Raw genomic sequence first — 14,219 nt, forward strand, 5'->3', positions numbered from 1 at the left:
TAAACATTAGACTTATGTCTTTTTCCCCTACACATGCTGCTTAACCTACAGAGTTCTTTCAGCCTTCTCATTTAAATTCCAGTACATGCAAAATATTACTTTCTCTCTTGGAATATCACATCTGACAATGGCCTATTTCCATTGGCAAAGACCACTATCAGGTGACACGAGGAACCCTCACTCCCGCGGCCAAGTTTCATTGCCTCGTATATCGCCCCCTTGCGGCCGGAGGACCATCTCCAGCCTTCCCGCTGCAGCGCCGCCCTCGGCCGGAGGAGTGGTCGGTTACATCCTGCTTGGACGGCAATGAAGTGGACCTGGTGAGGTGAGCAGTGAGTTGCGATGGAGTGCTTCGTTCTCTTCGGATAAACTAACACGCCGTGTAGCGGCGGCGAGTCGAGGGTGGCGGTGGTGGGTAGGTCGCGGCCTGCGCTGTACGGGCGGGCCCTGATCGGTGCGCTGCGCTGCGCTCGGGGCCCGTGAGCGGCGGGTGGTGACGCTGCAAAGCCGAAGCAGGTGAATTCGGTTCCCCTCCCCCACGGCGGGCAGGGCCCTTCCCCTCGCAGGTTAGCCCATCTCCTCCAAAACCAAACCGGCAGTGACCGAAAGCCGCCGGCAGATCTGGATTAATGGCCCTAAGAGAGTGTAGCACCCGTGGTTTTAGAAAGGAAGGGGGTACAAGTCTGATCCGGGCAACAAAGACCAGGTGCTTGTACTTCTGGAGTCACCACGCTGAGGTCTGTCAACCGGTTAAAATAGGTGTTAAATCGGTGGGTTGCTGGGCGGTGCGCCTCGTTGGGCCGGAAGAGCCTGTCCTGGTCTGTATCTCTGAATAATATAGATAACTGGTTTAAGTAGTTGATACTTAAACTGTGTGTCTGCCCTATCTCAACTAGTGGGAGGTGGGGGACAGATACAGGTGGGTAATGCTGGTCTTCTACCCCAGCACCATTCGCTCTGTCACTCCCGATCCAGAATCAGGTTTATTATCACCGAGTTATATGACGTAAACTTTGTTCAGCGGTACTGTGCAAACACATAAAATTATATTATGAACGACTAAATAGTGCAAAAAATGAGGTAGGGTTCGTGAATTCATGGACTGTTCAGATATCTGATGACGGGGAAGAAGCTGTTCCTAAGTCGTTAAGTGGGGGTTCGTCAGTAACGCGAAGAGGACATGTTCTGAAAGGTGAGGGCCCTTCATAATAGATGCTGCCTTCTTGAGGCACTGCCTCTTGAAGATATCCTCGATGGTTTGACGGATTGTGTCCTTCATGGAACTGGCTGACTCTGCTACCCTCCTGTGCTCTTGTGCATTGGAGCCTCCATAGCAGGCTGTGATACAAATAGTTAGAATACTCTCCACCATACATCTGTAGAAACGTGCAAAACTCTTTGGTGACGTAAATCTCAAGCTCCTGGCAAAGTGGAGCCGCTAGTGTGCTTTTCTTTTGTGTTTGCATCAGCATGCTGTTGCCTTTTGCACATTGTCTTGTCTTGTGTGCAGTTTTTTTCATCGATTCTATTGTGTTTCTTTGTATTTACTGTGAATGCCCGCAAGATGATGAAGCTCAGGGTAGCATATGGTGATATGTACTTTGATAGTAACTTTGATCAATTCCTGCATCCATTAACCCACCCCAACACCACTACATACACACCCAGTGTCACTCTATGTACATAACGGTTACTTGTACATTGTTTTATAGGATTACTTTTATGTTTATGGTGTTTTATGTTTTCTTTATATTTATTTATTTTTTAAATGTTGCATGGGATCCAGGGTAAAAATCATTTCATTCTTCTTTACACTTGTGTACAGACAATAAACAATGTTGAATCTTAAGCGGGAGAGTAGAGCTTCACACAATGTTGTAGATGTGGGTCTCACCATGTTCCTGTCTAACTTGAGCCAGACACTTCCGCTCTTGTTCTTCAATCCTCCTCCAATAAAAGCCAATGTGCTTGTTTGCCTTTCTCCTTGCTTGCTGTACCTGAAGATTAGCCACCTGTAGTTCCAATACAAGGACACCCACTGGCACCTTTCAGTCTTACCTAGTATTTTTCTCTCTGCCAAAGTTGATGACCTTACATTTTTCCGTATTAGATTCCCTCTGCCATGTCCTTTCACATTCAATTAGCCTGTCCATATCCCCAGAACAACACACACAAAATGCTGGGGGATCTCAGCAGGTCAGGCAGCATCTATGGAAAGGAATAAACAGCTAATGTTTCAGGCTGAGAGCCTTCATCAGGACTGGAAAGGAGGGGGAAGATGCCAGAGTAAGAAGGTGTGGGTGTGGAAGGAGGACAAGCTAGGTGATAAGTGAAGGTAGGTGGGTGGGGGAGGGGGGATGAAGTAAGAAGCTGGGATGTAATTAATAAGCAGAAAAGGCAGAGGGGTGGAGAAGAAGGAATCTGATAGAAGAGTGGATCATAGGTGAAAAAGAAGTTTCTTTTTAAAGATCTGGTTTTCTTTGTCGCACGTACATTGAAACATACAGTGACATGTGTTGTTTGTGTCAAATCAAATCAGCGAGGATTGTGCTGGGGCCAGCTCACAAGTGTCGCCATGCCTCAGGTGGCAATATAGCATGCCCACAAATCACTAACCTTAGCCCATACATCTTTGGAACATGGGAGGAAACTGGAGAACCTGAAGAAATCTCTCACAGTCATGGGGAGAACATACAAACTCCTTATGTATAAACTTCTCTGCATCCTTTTCATACCCACACTACCACGTATTTTTGTATCTGCAGCAAATTTGGATGAATTGCGCACGATCCCCTCATTCTAGTCATTAGTAGTAATTGTGAACAATCCCTGTTGCACCCCAACCTGAAAATGACCCAATTTTTTCTACTTTCCATTTTCAATCCTTTACCAGTCCTCGCTGTACACCTGTACATTTCCTCTGTTGCTGCATAATCTAGTTTAATTTTGCCTAGCAACCTTTAAAAGCCTCTGAAAGTCCAGCAACACCCTATTAACTGGGTTTGTTGTTACTATGCTGTTACAACCTCAGGAACTTCAAACGTGTGATTTTGATTTTGTAATTCACGCTGACTCTGCCCAGTCCTATTGTAAGTTTCCAAGTGCTCTGATGCCATTTCTTTAATATGCATTCTAACATTTTGCCAGCTACTGATATCAGACTAACTGATAGCTAGTTTTCTTGCTCCCTCCTTTGTTAAATAACTTACTACCTTCCAGGCTTGAGAGTTAGAATCCTTAGGAGACAAAGGACAACCATTGCATCCACAATCTCCAGAGCCTTGTCCAACAGACACTTATGATTCTATAATGCCACAAGACACAGGAGCAGGACAAGGCCATTCGGCCCATTGAGTCTGCTCTGCCATGGCTGATTTATTATCCCTCTCAACCCTATTCTCCTGCCTTCTCCCCATAACCACTGACACCGTCACTAAGCAATAACCACTGCTTTAAATATACCCAGTGACTTGGCCTTCATTACCATCTGTGGCAATGAATTCCACAGGTTCACTACCCTCTGGCTAAAGAAATTTTCCTCACCTCTGTTCTAAAGGGACATCCTTGTATTCTGAGGCTGTGTCCTCTTGTCCTAGACACCCTCACCACAGGAAACATCTTCTCCATGTCCTCTCTACCTAGACCTTTCAATATTTGATAGGTTTCAACGAGATCCTCCCTCATTCTTCTAAACTCCAGTGAGTACAGGCCCAGAGCCATCAAACGCTCTGCATATATTAACCCTTTCATTCCTGAGAGTCGGATCATCAGGCCCCGAGGATTATTGCCTATCAGTCCTATTCACTTCTTCATTAATTTCTTTAATTCTGCAGTTTTTCTAGAAGCTCTCCTGTAGACGGACACAGAATGTTCACTTTAATTCCCCTTCCAGTTCTTTATTCCACAATGTAATTTCTCCTGACTTAGTCTGTAAGGGATCCTCATTAACTTCAATTAATCTATTCATTATTATCTGTTTTGATTCCCACTGGCCATGTATTCTACTTTCCCATTCCATATCAATCCTCGGTTGAATTATGAAAACTACCAGACTTCTATTTTTGACAACATTTGATGTCTTGTCCTATGTTCCAATGATGTCATTTTTATTGGCTGGACCACATTTTCTGTTTTTATTCCCTCATAAGGATATATATACTTTATTAGGTATACCTGTCTTTAATGTAAATATCTAATCAGCCAATCATGTGGCAGCAACTCGAGTAGACATGGTTAACAGGTTCAGTTTTTGTTCAGGCAAAAGTTCAGAATGGGGAAGAAATGTGATTTAAGTGACTTTGACCATAGATTTGATTGTTGGTGCCAGACAGGGTGGTTTGAGTATCTCAGAAACTGCTGATTTCCTATGATTTTCATGCACAATAGTTCTATAGTTTACAGAGAATGGTGAAAAAGAAAATCCAGTGAGGAGCATTTCTGTGAGTGAAAATGCCTTGTTAATGAGAGGGTTCGGAGGAGAATGGCAGACTGGTTCAAGCTGACAGGAAGGCAGGAATACTTAAAAAAAACACGTTTTACGATGGTGGTGTGCAGAAGAGCATTTCTGAATGCACAATGTATTAAACCTTGGAGTGGATGAGCAATGGCAGCAGAAGCCTATAAACATATTAATTATGTACAGGAGTCCTAAAGAAGGGTCTCGGCCTGAAACATCAACTGTTTATTCTTTTCCAAATGTGCTGTCTGACCTGTTGAGTTCCTTAGCGCTTAGTGTGTGTGTTACATTAGGTACAGGAGGTGCCTACTAACCTGGCCAGTAAGTGTATATGTTAACATTTATGTCATACTTTTTAGTCAGTTCCAAGTCTGCCGGAGAGAACTCCTGACTTTTGTCCTTGTACTATTCAAATTTAAATCACCAATTTTTTTTTTCTGTTTTTCAATATTTTTATTAATTACTTGCATAGATGAATACAAAATACATTGTGATATTATGGAAACAGAAACAAGATTGAAATGCCCCATAACTATATATAGTAAATTAACCATAATATTGAAAAGGTATAATTTATTCTAATCTAAAGCAAAATCAAAACCACATAACAAAACAGAAAAAAAAGAGAAAAAAAACCAGCTGTTTGGTTAAAAGAAAAGAAAAAAAATTCTGACATATAGTCATAGATCCAAACATATAATAGCCATCATCATTGCTGAACAAGTCGAAAATTGTGAAAATAGTTCCAAAAAGATCCCCATAATGTGAAAAAATCTTGTCTAGGTATAGAAATAGAACACCTAATCTTCTCTAGATTTAAGCATGACATAACATCAATCAGCCAATGGGCATGAGTAGGCGGAGCTGCAACTTTCCATTTAAACAACAAAACTCTTCTGGCTAAGAGAAATAAACGCCAAAATATGCAAATCATTCGGCTTAAGAGTAAAATCATTTCCTCCAACAATGCCAAACAAGGCAATTGGAGGGTTTGGCAATCACCAAGTTTAAGTTCAATTAAATCACTTTAAACTTTTATGTAAAACTCATTATATTATGATCACTGTTCCCCCAATTCAACCTTCCTCTACAGAGTACTCAACCAAGCTTGTTCACATGTTGGTTCCTCAATTTTCTGATCCTGGAGACTAGAAATTTTTGTACTCAAGAAGTGAGTTCTCCACCTCAGAGGGCTGAATCATGGAGTTCATTCAAAACGGAAATATGAAGGGAATTAGTGTTTGAAATAACACACATCAAAGTTGCTGGTGAACGCAGCAGGCCAGGCAGCATCTGTAGGAAGAGGTGCAGTCGACGTTTCAGGCCGAGACCCTTCGTCAGGACTGCTGCGTTCACCAGCAACTTTGATGTGTGTTGCTTGAATTTCCAGCATCTGCAGAATTCCTGTTGTTAGTGTTTGAAGTAGATGGCAAGGCACATCAGAGCAGGTTTGAAGGGCCAAATTTTTCACTATTGCTGAAAATTGAAGTGTTGCATAGCTTGAGAGTCATTGCTGTGCAGAGTTCCTGACAGGTTAACTTGCAGATTGAGTTGGAGGTAAGGAAAGCAAATTCAATGTTGCCATTCATTTCAGGAGGACTAGAATATAAAAGAAAGATGTAATGCTGAGGCTTTATAAAACATTGGTCAGACCACACTTGAAGTATTGTAAGCATTGCAGAGGAGATTTACGAGAATTATCCTGGGAATGAAGTGGAGAGTGTTTGAAGACTGGAATGGTACTCGCTGGAGTTTAAAAGAATTAGGATGGGGGGATCTCATTGAAACCTTTCGAATATTCAAAGGCCTAGAAAGAGTGGATGTGGAGAGTATGTTTACTGTGGTTGGGGAGTCTAGGACATGAAGGCATGGCCTCAGAATACAAGGACGTTCCTCTAGAACAGAGATGAGGAGAACTTCTTTAGCCAGAGGGTGATGAACCTATGGAATTCATTACTACAGATAGCTGTGGAGGCTGAGTCATCATGTATACTTAAAGTGGAGGCCAATAATTTCTTGATTAGTAAGTGTGTCAGATGTTATGGGGAGAAGGCAGGAGAAGGGGATAATAACTCTGCCATGATGGAATGCGGAAGTGACTCAATGGGCTGATGATGACCTTATGGTCTTTAAAAAGTGAGGAAACACAGGTGTGATGAGTGATTGCAACTGTGGTTTTGTTAAGAATGGGAGTATCAGAGTTTTGCTTGAGCTTCTGGAGGGTAAAGTGTCACCAGGAGAGTATTGGAATGGACAATTCTGATTTAAAGATTAAATATTGAAGATTAGAATTATTTGTCACATGTACATTGAAACATACAGTGAAATGCACCATTTGCATCAGTGACCAACACAGTCTGAGAATGTGTTGGGGGTAGCCCATGTGTATTGCTATGCTCCCAGTACTAACATAGTATGCCCACAACTCACTAACCCTAACCATTATGACTTTGGAATGTAGGAGGTAACCGGAGCACCCAGAGGAAACCCACACAGTCATGGGGAGATTGTGTAAACTCAGTGGGAGTAGACAGCAGTGAAGAATGGAACCTCGATCTTCCTATTTTTTTGGCTCTGTAAAGCATTATGCTCCTGGATGATCTGTAGAGGTCATAGAAAAGTACACAGAAACAGGCCATTTGTTTCATCTAGTCAATGCTGAACCTTTTAAATTGCCAAGACCCATCGACCTGCATCCAAACCATAGTACTCCATACCTCTCCCATCCATGTACCTATCCAAACTTGCCATAACTGCTGAAATTGAAATTGTATCTAGCACTTGCCCTGGCAGCGAGTTCCACACACTCTCCATCCCCTTAGTGAGGAAGTTTCCCTTCATGTTCCCCTAAAACATTTCACCTTTAACCCTTAATCCATGACTCATCCAACCTCAGTGGAAAAAGCCTGCTTGCATATATCCTATTCCCTCATAATTTATACACCTCTATCAAATCTTCCCCTCAGTCTTCTATATTCTATGGAATAAAGTTATAACTTATTCAATCTTTACTTATGGCTCAAGTCCTTCAGTCCCAGCAACATTCTTGTAAATTTTTTGTACTCTTTCAATCCTAGTTACATTTCTACTGTAGGTACCTGACCAAAACTGCACACAATACTCCACATTAAGCATCACCAGCTTCTTATATAGCTTCTACATAACATCCCAACTTGTGTACTCAATACTTTGATCTATGAAGGCCAATGTGCCAAAAGCTTTCTTTGCAACCCTATCTACTTCTGATGCCACTTTCAATGAATTATGGACTTGTATTCCCAGATCCCTTTGTTCTACTGCACTCCTTAGTGCCCTAACGTTCACTATGTAAGACTTGCCCTGGTTGGTCCTACCAAAGTGCAATACTTCACACTTGTCTGCATTAAACACCATCTGTCATTTTTCAGCCCATTTTTCCAGCTGGTCCAGATCCTGCTGCAAGCTTTGATAGTTTTCCTTGCTGTTGACTACACTCCCAATCTTGGTGTCATTCGTAAATTTGCTGATTTAGTTAATCAGGTTATCATCCAGATTGTTGATATAGATGACAAACAGCAACGGACCCAGCACCAGTCTCTGCAGCACTCCACTGGTCACAGGCTCCCATTTGGAGGGCAACCATCTACTGTCACCCTCTGGCTTCTCCTGCAAAGCTGATGTCAAATCCATTTTGCTGCCTCATCTTGAATGCCAAGCAACTGAATCTTCTTGACCCCAATCTCCCTGCTGGACCTTGTCAAATGCCTTGCTGAAGTCCATGTAGATAACATCCACTGCTTTGCTTTTATCAACTTCCTTGGGAACTTCCTCGAAAAACTCTTTAAGATTGGTTAGACACAATCTACCATGCAGAAAGCCATGCCGACTATCCTTAATTAGTCTCTGTTTATCCAAATACTCTTCTATCGGTCCCTCAGAATACCTTCCAACAACTTGCCCACTATTGATGTCAGGTTCACTGGCGTATAATTTCCTGGCTTATTCATAGAGCCTTTCTTAAACAGCGGAACATTAGCTATCCTCCAGGTCCTCTGGTACCTCACTTGTCGCTAAGGATGATTTCTGCGTTCACCTCCCATAGAGTCCAAGAGAACACCTTGTTGACCCTGGGGATTTGTCCACCCTAATTTGCCCCAAGATAGCAAACACCTCCTCCTCTGTAATCTGTGTATGGTTCATGACCTCACTGCTACATTGCCTCACTTCTATAGATCCTGTGTCTGTCTCCTATGTAAATAGAGATGCAAATAATCCATTTAAGATCTCCTCCATCTCTTTGGGCTCCACATATAAATTACTATTGTGATCTTCTAGAGGACCAATTTTGTCCCTTGAAATCCTTTTCGTCTTAATGTGTATGTAGAAGCTCTTAGGATTCTCCTTCATCTTGTATGCTAGAACAACCTCATGTTTCCTTTTAGCCTTCTTGATATATTTCTTAAGTGGTCTTTAGCATTTCTTATACTCCCCAAGTATCTCATTTGTTCCTACCTGCCAAAACTTGCTATACACCTATTCTTTTTTTCTTCTTAAGCAGGGTCTCAATATCTCTCAAAACCAATGTTTCCTAGACCTATTATCCTTGTCTTTTATTCTGACAGGCACATACAAGCTTTGTACTCTCAAAATTTCATTTTGAAGGCCTCCCATTTGCCAGAAAAAGCCTGTACCAATCCACCCTTGTGAGATCCTTTCTGATACCATCAAAATCAAAATTGGCCTTTCTCCAATGTAGATTCACAACCTGAGGACCAGATCTATCCTTTTCCATAAATACCTTGAAACTAATCGCATTATGATGATGATGATCATGATCATCATCATCATCAGGGTCCGTGCCCAGTTTGAGCTTTGACTGCCATGGCCCACACACTCCTGTTTCGGGTCAAGTGGATCAATTCATTGGTATTCATTTCCAGATCTCTGGCTGCTGTCTCCATCATCATTTGTCTTTGTCTTCCTCTTGCTTTCTTCCCTTCAATCTTTCCCATAATTACCGTGCATTCTAACTCCTCTTTCCTGATCACATGTCCAATGAAGTTACGTCGCCTTTCCATGATCTCATACATTGTTTCTCTTTTTATGTTTGCTCTGTTCATGACATCCTCATTAGATATTCATTTTGTCCATGATATTCTTTGCATCCTCCTCAAAAACCACATCTCTGCTGCTTCAATTCATTTCCTCATGTTACTAGATATTGTCCAATGTTCTGAGCCATATAACGTAACTGGATAAATGTAACATTTCAGTACTCTGAGGCGGGTTGTCGTGCCTAGTTTAGTGTTGGTCAGTATACTCTTCATTCTCGTAAAGGTGTCTTTTGCCATCCCTATTCTTTCGATGTCCATGTCACACCTGCCGTCTGATATCACCCAGCTTCCGAAGCAGCAAAAGTTCTGTACTTGTTTTATGTCTTCCCCATTTATTCTCAGCCTGCAGATAGGATTCTCCTGCTTTTTGGTTATCACCATACATTCTGTCTTTTTGCAATTGATAGATAGACCCATTTTTGCACTTTCTTCAACAATTATATCAATTAAGTTTTGTAGTTCTTCCTCCATACTTGCCATTAACACAGTGTCATCTGTTTATCTGGAATTATTGATGTTTTCACCACCAACTTTGATTCCCAAGATGTCTCTTATTTTTTGTAATATTGTTTCACTGTACACATTAAATAAATTGGGGAGAAAACACCCTTGTCTAACGCCTCTCTTGATTTTCGTAAACTGACTCACTTCTCCATCTATTCTTACAGTGGCTGTTTGTTCCCAGTACAGATTTCTGATTAGGCGGAGGTCTTACGAATCTAGATCTAGATTGATGTTAAGGATACTATCAGAACGAGCTATTCAAGTGCAAAAAGATTTGTTTGTTTGTTTTATCAACTACACAAAAGCATTTGATAAAGTGAAGCATTATGACCACTCGATATAAAGTGTTTCCCTACACAAACTTCTCTCACTTGCCCTATGTCATTCCCTAATAGCAGATCAAGTATTGCACACTCTCTCATTGGGACCTTATCTACTGATTAAAGAAACATTCCTGAACACATTTGACAAACTCCAGCCCATGGAGTCCTTTTACGGAGTGGGAGTCCCAGTCAATGTGTGGAAGGTTAAAATCACCTACTATAAGAACTTCGTTTCTCGTAATAGTCTGCAATTCTCTACAAATTTATTCCTGTAAATCCCGCAGATTGTTGGGTGGTCTATAAGATAATCTCATTGACATGGTCATGTCTTTCTTACTCCTTAGTTCCACCCATAAACATTCACTAGATGAATTCTCCAGTCTGTCCTGACTGAGCACTGTTGTGACTTTTTCCACTGATTAGTAACTCCACCCCTCCTCCTTTTAATTCCTACTGCTCTATCATGTCTAAAACAATGGAACCCGAGAATACTGAGTGGCCAGTCCTGCTCCTTCTGCAGCCCAGTCTCACTAATGGCTATGGTATCATGTGTTGAGCTATGATCTGAGCCCATCTACAATACTTCTTGCATTGAAATATATGCAACTCAGAAGATTAATCCTCCCATGCTCAACCTTTTGCTTCCTGACTTTGTCTCCATTATTTGTTCTGGCACTCTGGTTCCTATCACTCTGCAGCAGTACTAGCAAACTTTCCTGTCAGGATATTAGTCCCTTCCCTTTCCAGTTTAGGTGCAAACCGTCTTTTCTGTACAGGTCCCACATTCCCTGGAAGAGAGCCCAGTGATTCAAAAGTCTGAAGCCTTCCCTCCTATGATCTTCCTGTTTATGGCCTTACTAGCACGTGGCGTGGGTAGCAATCCTGAGATCACACCCCAGGAGGTCCTGTCCTTTAATTTGGCACCTAACTCCCTGAACTCACTTTGCAGAACCTTGTCCCTCTTTTTACCTATGTAATTGGTGTTTATTTGGACCACGACCTTTGGCTTTTCACCTCTGCCACTTAAGGATGGTGAGGACTCCATCAGAAATCAGAATCAGATTTAATAGCACCGGTATATCTGGTGAAATTTATTAACTGTGCAGCAGCAGTGCAATGCAATACATGGTAAGTATAGAAAAAAATGAATTACAGTAAGTATATATGTATATTAAATAGTTAAATTAAGATAATTAGTGTAAAAAACAGAAATTTAAAAAAAGTAGTGAGGTAGTGTTCATGGGTTCAATGTCCATTTAGAACTCAGATGGCAGAGGGGAAGAAACAGTTCCTGTATCACTGAGTGTGTGCCTTCAGGCTTTCTGCTGGTAACAATGAGAAGAGGGCAGGTCCTGAGTGGTGGGGTCTTTGATGATGGAAGCCGCTTTTTTGAGACATCGCTCCTTGAAAATGTTTTGGTTACTATGGAGGTTAGTAACCCATGATGGAGTTGACACATTTTACAACTCTCTGCAGCTTACTATGATCCTTTGTGGTAGCCCACCCTGTCCCCCCGCCCATACTAGACAAGGACGCAGCCGTCAGAATGTTCTCGATGGCATATCTGAAGACATTTTTGACAATCTCCTCAAACTGCTGATGAAATATAGCCGCTGTCTTGCTTTCTTTATACCTGCATCAATACATTGGGACCAGGTTAGATACTGACAGATATTGACATCCAGGAACTTGAAATTGCTTACTCTCTCCGCTTCTGATCTGTCTGTGAGGATTGGTTTGTGTTCCCTTGTCTTACACTTTCTAAGTCCACAATCAGCTCTTTGATCTTACTGACGTTGAGTGCAAAGTTGTTATTGTGAGACCACAACTAGCTGGTATATCTCACGCCGGTACACCCTCTTGTCACCATCTGCGATTGTGCCAACAATGGTTGTATCATCAACAAAGTTATAGATGGTATTTGAGCTATGCCTAGCCATACAGTTATGGATATGGAGTAAAGCACTGGGCTAAGCACTTATCCATTGTTAATTGTCAGTGAGGTGGAGGTGTTGTTACCAATCCACACAGATTGTGATCTTTCAGTTAGGAGCTCAAGAATCCAGTTGCAGAGGGAGATACAGAGGTCCAGGTTCTGTAGCTTTTTGATTAGGGCTATTGGAATGATGGTGTTAAATGCTGAGCTATAGTCAATGAACAGCATCCTGACATAGAATATCCCAGACCCAGGCACCCAGGAAGCAACGTACCATCCCAGAATCTCGTTCTTGTCCTCAAAACCTCCTTTCAGATCCCCTAATATGAATCCCCAATCACCACAGCTTGCCTCTTTTCTCCCCCCCCCTCCATTTCCTTTTGAGCCACAGTGCCAGAAACCCGAGTGCTGTGACTTTCATCTGCTAGGCCATTCCCCAACAGTATCCAAAGTGATATACGTGTTGCTGAGGGGGATAGCCACAGGGGTACTCTGCACTGGCTGTTTAACCCCTTTCACCCTCCTGACTGTCACTCAGTTTCCTGTGTCTTGCATGTTAGGTGTAACCACCTCTCTATATGTCCTGTCTGACATCCCCTCAACCTCTTGAACGATCTGGAGTTCATCCAGTGCCAACTCCAACTCCTTAATGCGGAGTTTTAGAAGCTGCAGCTGGGTGTACTTCTTGTGGGTGAAGTTGCCAGGGTCACTAGAGGTCTCCCTGCCTTCCTACATCCTGTAAGAGGAGTATTCAACTATCTTGTCTGGCATCCCTACGACTCTACCTGTGCAATTATAAAGAATGAATAAACTGAAATAAAAAAAAAATCTACCTAAGCAACACACACAAAATGCTGGAGGAACTCAGCAGGCCAGGCAGCATCTATGGAAAAGAGTATAGTTGACATTTTGGGCCGAGGCCCTTCGGCAGGATTGGAGAAAAAAAGCTGAGGAATAGCTCAGCCCAAAACGTTGACTGTACTTTTTTTCCATAGATGCTGCCTGGCCTGCTGAGTTCCTCCAGCATTTTGTCTGTGTTGCTCAGATTTCCAGCATCTGCAGATTTTCTCTTGTCTAAAAATTTTTCAGCTTCTCACCTTCTCTCACTCAAGCCTCTCCTCGCTGAAGCCGCAAAGAGCTAAAAGCCTCAAATCGTCTCTCTAACATTGTCCACTCCAACAATGGCTGCTCCGCTTGTCCCTGGCTTATATCTATTTGCTCTTGCTAATAAATCATGATCTCTGATTGGTTGCTTTTCAAACACAGACTCCTGTGAAGTGCTGCTTTTTAATGCATGCTTGCTAACCTGTGCGAGTTAGTTCTTGCTTCCGAATTCTGATTGGCTTCTGTTCAACCATAATGAAATATTTTTTGAACTATGCTTCTGAACTGTGGATTTCATTACCTGAAACTATAAAGGATGCAGACTCAGTTGCCCAGTTTTAATTGCCAGCTCAAAACCTATTTAGTTAACCTTGCTTTTAATTAATATATTTTAGTCTTTAATTTTCATGTTTGCACTTTATCCCATTGTAAAACATGTAGAACTATGTCACTTGTATGAAAAGTGCTCTATAAAGTTATTAATATTATTATTGTATATTTTGTTTTTTTTCCCCAGTTCAAGCTGGTAAAACCTGAGGTATGGGCATAGTCAAACACACTTATTTCTCAATTGTTAGGAATTTTTTGACTATTCTAGCGGTGTTTAGTATTGTGACTTTCTGGAGATTTGCATAAATATTGCTGTGCAGGTTTAATTGTTTAATGCTATTGTGTAGTGACTTTGGGGTGACACCAGTTGTAGATATTACTAATGGGACAATGTATACCCAGTTCCTGTTCCGTGGTCTTTCAATTTCCTCTTCTAATTCGGCATTACTCTGGTGCTTTTCACTTACTGATTT

The 14,219-nt window shown here is 41.9% G+C and overlaps 1 protein-coding gene across 6 annotated transcripts in view; it reads left to right on the forward strand.

Annotated features, from left to right (window-relative positions):
* The first annotated feature begins 266 nt into the window (after positions 1 to 266).
* ical1 (islet cell autoantigen 1-like) overlaps positions 267 to 14,219 on the forward strand; it is a 128,820-nt gene continuing 114,867 nt past the window's right edge. For 3 of the 6 annotated variants that reach the window (XR_011886402.1, XR_011886403.1, XM_072261197.1), the window contains exon 1: positions 11,478 to 11,504. Coding sequence is in view for 1 of the 6 variants with exons in the window: in XM_072261197.1 (XP_072117298.1) it covers positions 11,493 to 11,504 (12 nt within the window). In the remaining 5 variants the exon portion in view is untranslated. Of the gene's footprint in view, positions 333 to 1,169; positions 1,193 to 11,477; positions 11,505 to 14,219 lie in introns of those variants that run through there. The other 3 variants (XM_072261198.1, XM_072261199.1, XM_072261200.1) reach the window with 3 other exon arrangements.

This window comes from Mobula birostris, chromosome 6 (genome assembly GCF_030028105.1).
Source record: "Mobula birostris isolate sMobBir1 chromosome 6, sMobBir1.hap1, whole genome shotgun sequence".
Classification (NCBI taxonomy): domain Eukaryota; kingdom Metazoa; phylum Chordata; class Chondrichthyes; order Myliobatiformes; family Myliobatidae; genus Mobula; species Mobula birostris.